Here is a 7,194-nt window from a genome sequence, read left to right as displayed (position 1 = left end):
AGAAGAGCAGATAAGGACGCCTGGAGACTGAGTCTGGCCTTTGAATGCACTGTGCTCCAAGGACTCTCCCAGGAGGGCCCCGCTGGGAGTGGATGGGCCACATGCCACTGGGAGTCAAGCTGAAGTGCCTGAGGAAACCACCTGACTCTGTGGTCTCAGCTCTCAATGCCGATTCTTCAGATTTGAGGAAAGTCAGCTTAAAGACGGTTGAAAACCTAAGAATTTGAAACCCTTCACATCTAGAAACGAGGTCTCCAGGAGGAGCAGGAAACCACCTCCCTGCCCTTGCTCTCCTCTCCCTCCACCTCTCCTGCTCCTTCCCGTGCCCAGCACCAACAGCGTCACCTCCTAAGGAGGGCTCAGCTCACCCCACTCTACTGCCCACGTCATCTGCTCGCTGAGGTCCTGGCTCTCACCCTCCTCAACAGGGGACCAGGAAACTCAGTGCATGGCCTTAGCGTCCTTGCTGAGCTTGAAGAGTAAGAGTCAAAAGAAGAGATAAGAAAAGAGACAAATTAACCCTCTCCCCAAGGAGCTTAGAGCAAGATGTACACCCAGACATAGAATGCAGTATGAGCAGCACCCCCTGGAGCTGTTCAATGCAGAGCCCATGCACCTTGATTTCATAGGAAGGAGGCTGAAGTCCTCTTAAATGGGGCTTGAAGTTCTCTCCATCTCGTATTATCAAAAGCTCCAGCCAGCTATCAAGGTTTCACACAAACCCAGCGGTGACTCTGTCACAAAAGCCGTAAGAGGTAGGGCTTGAGAAGCTCTGGGACCCCCACCTGCTTCTTGAGGTTCTCGATCTGACTCTGCAACTTCTGAATCGCCTGCTGCAGCTGAGAAATCTGGACTTTGGTTTCCTTCATGCAGTCCCCGTGAAGCTGGGCAGATGCCTGAAGTTCCTGGTACTGAGGGGGGACAGAGGTAGCACCGTCAGTTGAAAGGACCCTCACCTTTGACATCAAGACCATGAGAAATCCCACGTCCCCATTCTTTTCCTCCTCACATCCTCATTTGGAATGTGGGTTAAACACGACACCAGGACATGGTGGGATGTGCTTGCAGAAGTCCAGGCTTGTTTCCCACAGTTTCCCCGGGTTGCCTCCCTCCTGGAGGAGGGAAATGGTCGTGCCCACCCATCCCTAGAGCTTCAGGGAGGTTATCAAAACTGCTCAATGGGACTGAGGTGGACGATCACCCTGGGATATGAGCATAGAGACCCAGCCTTTGCCAGCATGGAGCTGCCCTCCGGACCCAGCACCTTGGTCTGGTACAGCGTCTCAGCCTCGGCCTTGCTGGTCTGCGCGATCTCCTTGTACAGGGCACGGACCTCGGCGATGATGTCACTGAAGTCCAGGCAGCAGTTGTTGTCCATGGACAGCACCACAGACATGTCACTGGCCTGGGTATGGAGCTGGCCCAGCTCCTGCAGGGAAGACTGACTCAGTGTCCACCCACCCCCAATCGCCTTTCCCTCTGGAGCCCCGTACAGGTGGGCAGGATGACTGACATCCCGCCCACACTCTGTCAGGGGGCAGCCCGCAGTCACACCGGGTGGCATCGAGCATGCCCTGCCTTCTGCACAGCTGTCTCCTCATCTGAAATGACGGCTATAAGAGGTAGTCTCCAATGGCTCTTGCAGCTTGGACATTAGAAGAAAATGTTCTGCAAGATCAGGGGTCACCTGGTCCCCATCACTCCTCCAACCTCTTATCACCCTCCCCTCCCTCTCACCTCTGCTGCCCAAGCCACTCAGCCTCCTTGTATTTCTTCAGACACCAGCACACTCTCTGGCTATGGGCCGCTCCCTCATCCTAGAATCTCCAATTCCCGCCTGCATGGCTCACTTCCTCACCGCCTTCAAAGCTTTCCTCAAATTTTATCTTCTAAATAAGGCCACCCCGACCACCCTATTTGAAATTGCCACCTGCCCTACCCCCCACATTCCCAATCCGTTCCCTGTTTTAATTTTCCTTTTTTCCATAGCATGTATCACCTTCTCACATACCATATAAATTACTTATTTATTAGGTCTATCATTTATTGTTCATCTCTCAATAAAAAGCAAGCTTCGTGACTTTTGTCAGGTTATTCACTGGTGTATCCCCAATACCTGGCAATCTACATGGTACATTCTCAGTAATTGTTTGTCAACTGACTAAATGACTGTGATCTAAGTCACCCTAACCAAGCTTCGCCTCCTGGCCCCTCCTACTGTAACAAGAGGGAGCCTGCCTCCCCTGTCACCTCCCCTCACTCCCACCTGCCCTTGGAGACCACCACTTCTGCCCTTGGCAGATCCTCACTTCTTCATACAGACGCCTCAAGAAGCAGCTGTTCTCTCTGAGAGCCTCCAGCTTGCCTTCCAACTCCATCTTGCTCAGAAAAACCTCGTCGACATCCTGGGGACAAAGAAATAGAAACCGTGTATTCCCAACTCCCTCTCTGTGGACCCTACTCTGCTCAAGAATTCTGTTCACATACTGCCCAACACCCACACTCGGCCATCTCTGGAGACCCGCTCCTTCCTCCTCCAGCCCCACCCTGCCTTGCTCTCTCTTTTGCCTGACACTGACCCACACCACCTTCAGGTAGCCTTTCCTGATTAATCCCAACCAGTTCTGCTTCTTTTACTCCCTCTTCACCCTCTCCAGCTGTGACACCCAAAACTCATCACATGGTCCTCAAATCTTGTCCTGGGGTCCTTGTGTCTAGGAAGAAGTCTCATTTCCCTGGGGGACCCCTGCAGGCAGCATGAGAGTGTATTCTGCACTAAGATCTCCTGCCCCTTGCCCTCCCAGCCCAAGACTGGGCTCTATGCACCATGGGTGCTCAGGATCCAAGTGGAGCAACTAACTCAACCCTCACCTTTTTGAGGACTACAAAGTCGTTCTCGACCGTAGCGCGCTTGTGGCTTTCCTGTTCATACCTGCCAAGTAAGTACAGAGGGATGCTGCCTGAGGTACCTAGATCAGAGCCCATGTTGCTCCCCCAAGCACAACCTCTCTGAAAGGCCATTCTTGCCTTTAGATGCTCCAAAGCAAGACAAACAACCAGCCTGTGTCTCTACCTTTCCTATCAGGAAGTTTTGTCACATCCTAGCTATATCCATCTCTACTCTTTCAGCCCATGTCCCCTTAATGACATAAGGCCACCTTACTTCACGTTTATATAAGGCACATTCAAACACCTTTTCCCACTTATTACAATCATCATTTGAAGCAGGCTGTTTGGATTTTATCAGAGAGATTATACAACTTGCCCAAGTCATAGATGATTCACTAGTCACATGGACCTAAAACCCAGGTCTCCTGGCCCCAGTCCTGGGCTTCTTCCAGGGCCCGCTTCACCTTCTATCCCATCTTCCCAACTGCTCTGGGAGGTAAGAAGGTCAGGTGACATCTTCCCAGTTTTCAGATATGGAAACTGAGGCTGGGCTAGGTAAAATGCCTTGCCCAAGGCCACACAGCTACCCCTTGCTCACAGTCACTGAACCCAAGCCTCCTGTAGTCCAGAGCTCTCTCCACACCTCCAGGTGAGCCTAGGTGGAGAGCCCAGAACCACAGCCTGGCTATGAATCATGCCAAGAGCCTGGGGATGGTCCCACGAAACGGATTCCCTTCTACTCCTAAAACCAGAGAACATCTGAGTCACTTTAGTCCACATCCTGTTCAACAGGAATTTCTCAAGAAAAACCCACTGAGACATTGTTTAAATAAGCCCCTCCAAGGCCTGACAAGAAACATGGGCCTGGGAGCTGGGGCTGTTGGAACTGAGGCTCTCCAAACCTGGGTATCACGGTCAGCAGAGCCTCCTTACCTGCAGCAGATGGGGCACCCTGAGAGTCAGAGGGAATGGGATGCAGAGGGGCTAGAGGGGAGCCCAGTCACATGTGTGTGGGAGACCCTCAGCTGACAGCCCCGATCCAGCCCTCCCAGACCCTACCCAGGCCCCATGGGGAACTGTGATCTGCCTACTTGGCCTTGTACTCCTCCTCCTGGTTCTGGCAGGACTTCAGCTCAGCGTCCAGAGCCCCTCGTTGTCTCTGGAGCTCCTCCAGTTGCTTCCTGAGCTGGGCCAGGTAAGCCTCAAAGAAAGACTCCAGGCCCTGGGAGCTGTCACTCACCCCCAGCTGCTGTAGCAAGTGCCACTTGGTCTCCAGGACCTTGTTCTGCTGTTCTAGGAACCGCACCTGCAGCAGAAGCAGAGGGTTCCTGAGGCCTCTGTGGAACTCCTTGGGCATAGCCTCTAAAAAGTGAAGCCTCAGGGACCCTCCAGTCAGCCCACCTTTCCCCTGCCTCCCAACCCAGCCTGGGCAGGGACTGACTCATGCCCTTCTACAAGACTCTGAGCACATCAAAACAGTCTGAAGGACTAATGAGAAAAGGCCTTCTCACTGCTGGCTGGCTATTTTCTGCCACTGAGCCCCAACTATGGAACAGCAGGGCCTCAGCATAACCAGAGAGACTTCCTTGCTGCAGAAGTAATTAGAAAAGTGATAGGCCAGACTTTCTCATTCTCAAGGCCACTGAGAACAGTTTCTTCAAGGGAGGCACTGAGACAGGGGCCTAGCTGAGTTGACCCTCACCTTGTCAATGAAGGAAGCAAACTGGTTGTTGAGAGTTCTGATTTCTTGGGTCTCCTGAGTCCTCACCACCTGGAACTGGGGGTCAATCTCAATCTTCAGTGGGGTCAGCAGATCTTGGTTGATGGTCACTTCCTGGATGCCCCCCGGAGGGCACAGGGAAAGCCCAGGCCCACCCCTGTCCTCCCCAAACCACACCCCTAGCCTTCCCCTTGACCCCCAAGCTCTTTCAAGAGAGCCTCCTCGGCACCCCCGGGAGGAATTGAGGTTCCTGCTGCTGAAGCCGCCCCTGCCTCGGCCCCTGGAGCGAGCAGAACAGGCTGAGCGAGCACTGAAACCCCTCCGGGCCCGGCATGGGGAGAGAGACATGGCAGAGACCCACAATCACACAGCTGCAGACAGAGAAGAGTCAAGGTGTATGAGTTCCTGCCCTGAGGCTCTGGCACGAGACTTTTATCCCCTCCTGTGCCTGGGCTGGGCCTTGGAGAGCAAGATGCTCTTGGCCTGACTGTGTCTGTCACTGAGTCCAGCTGACCTACTCTGACACACCTGGAGAATAGGTGCCTGGCACGTGCAGAGCCCAGAGAAGTAGGAGACTCAGACCCTGCCCTCAGACTCCCAGGCTGTGGGAGAGCTGGGCATGTCCCCACGACAAGGAAGCAGCCAGAAGCCTGAACTTCCGTGCTGGGGATGGGGAGCAATGGCTCTGAGCAACATCACTGAGGATCATTTAAGGAAGTCTTCCTGGAGAAGGCGATGGGGAAGAAAGGAGGGACATTCAAGGGGAAAGAAGATAGAGGTAGTTCAGATGGAGCATCTAAATGCCCTGGAGATGCCGACAGAGGAGAGAGAAACTTCTCAAGGAAGAATCTACCTACAAGAGTTGGAGAGGAAAGGCACTTTACAGCACTAAGAGAAACTAGGAGGTTAATAAAGGTGTTACTGTCATTGTTGGCTAAAAGACACTCCAGGATTTGGAAATGAAACAGAAAAACACGGTGTCCAAGTCCCTCCTCCTGCCCAACCCAGCAATCATCCACAAGGTACCACCCCATTCAAACCAGGCATCTCCATCCAGGATCGTGGCCACTGGAGCATTTCTGAGCCCAGCCTTTGTCCCTTCTACAAACGCCCAGTGCCAAGTCCATCCATCAAATCAAGCACTGCATTGTCAGGTTACAAATCAGAGGCACCTAGGCTCTGAAACAAAATGTTCACTTAGAAACATACTCCTTTGGGGCACGGGGAACAGAAACAGAAGCATTAGGATTTCCCACAGGATAGATTCTGTCTTTGCCCTGAGAGTCTGTTAAGTGGAAGAGCCCCAGAGTGCACCTGGTATTGAGTGAGCCTTCCACCTGCTGCAAGATTCCTGGAAGGAAACATCAAGCCACCCCCACTGAAGCAATGGGCAGCTCTGATTTTCAGAAATTTCTGAAATTTCCTCTTTACATGGCAGGCAAGCTATTTCTCCCTTCCCCCACCCTAGCGCCTAGGATACTGGGACCTTTGATAATGCATCTCAAAAGAAAGACAAACAGAGACTCAGAATAATGAACACTCAAGACATATGCTATGAGGAAGTCAGTCCTAGCAATGCGAAAACCATCCCCTAGATACTCCACCACGCCCCCTGCTAGTCAAAGGAGAGTCCCTGCCCTGCAGAGAATTAGAAGCCCCTTTCTCCTTGCCCTAAATGAAATCGAATGACAGATGACCTCGAGGGGCAGAAGAGGACAGACCTTCGGTGGGGAGAACAAAGGAGCTCAAGGGACTAAGGGGCCAAGTGAAGAAGAAAAGAGGAGAGAAAAGACCCAAGCAGGGGATCCAGGTGCAGCGAGGAGAGAGAGGCAGTCTAGAAAATCTTAGAAATGGACTGAATCCTACTAAAGACCCACCTCCAAGCCCTACCTCCTGGGGACCACTTTGCAGAGACAAGGAGGGCCAAGTGCCTTCCTTATGAGTCCCACAAATATGCCTGAGAAAGATCTCCGTGGACTGGGCTCTATTACCCCGCCCGCCACCCCGGTATTAAAAGATGGAGGACAGAGGTCACACTTGGGATGAAGCCAAATCTACCCTCCTGGAACTTCCCCATATTTGTAATGTTATAGAATATTACAGAACCCCAGCGAGCTTCAAGGTTCAATGCCCTCATTTTATACTTAAAGATTCTGAGGCCTCATAGGGTGTAGGGTGGGGTACAGAGACTATACTCCCTTGAGTAATAAGAGATTGCACCAGATGACCTCTAAGCCTCTGACGCATCGCCCTATGGCCTGAGTGACTTGCTCAAGGCCATTCACACAGCAGACCAGACTGGAGCCAGGACCCCCAACCAGCTTAGACCACTGCTCCAAGAAACAGCCCACTAAATCCTTGACCAGAACCCCACCATGTCTCTCTTATCCACCACTCTATCCAGCTCAGGGTCTGGCATACACTGGGTAGTAATAAGCACTTGTTTTAAGAAATGAATTCTTATCCATGACAGGAAACTTCTTGAATCCCCAGGATCTCAAATGCTCCTGTAATCTGTTTTCCCCTGTTGGAAAAAAGATGGTACAGTGACGGAGAGAACGACAAAATGGTTTAGAGATTTTACT

General features: G+C 52.2%; 1 protein-coding gene across 1 annotated transcript in view; it reads right to left on the bottom strand.

The window, feature by feature from the left end:
• KRT78 (keratin 78) overlaps nt 1-5,321 on the bottom strand; it is a 7,845-nt gene extending 2,524 nt beyond the window's left edge. Inside the window, exons 1-6 of the mRNA XM_011375858.2 lie at nt 4,592-5,321; nt 3,981-4,195; nt 2,872-2,932; nt 2,310-2,405; nt 1,265-1,429; nt 786-911 (exon numbers count right to left, since the gene is read on the bottom strand). Of these exons, the coding sequence (XP_011374160.1) occupies nt 786-911; nt 1,265-1,429; nt 2,310-2,405; nt 2,872-2,932; nt 3,981-4,195; nt 4,592-4,957 (1,029 nt within the window). The 5' untranslated portion in view covers nt 4,958-5,321. The remainder of the gene's footprint in view (nt 1-785; nt 912-1,264; nt 1,430-2,309; nt 2,406-2,871; nt 2,933-3,980; nt 4,196-4,591) is intronic.
• Between the last annotated feature and the right edge of the window lie 1,873 nt (nt 5,322-7,194).

This window comes from Pteropus vampyrus, unplaced genomic scaffold (assembly GCF_000151845.1).
Source record: "Pteropus vampyrus isolate Shadow unplaced genomic scaffold, Pvam_2.0 Scaffold276, whole genome shotgun sequence".
Classification (NCBI taxonomy): Eukaryota; Metazoa; Chordata; class Mammalia; order Chiroptera; family Pteropodidae; genus Pteropus; species Pteropus vampyrus.
This window is presented reverse-complemented; position numbering and strand designations above follow the sequence as displayed.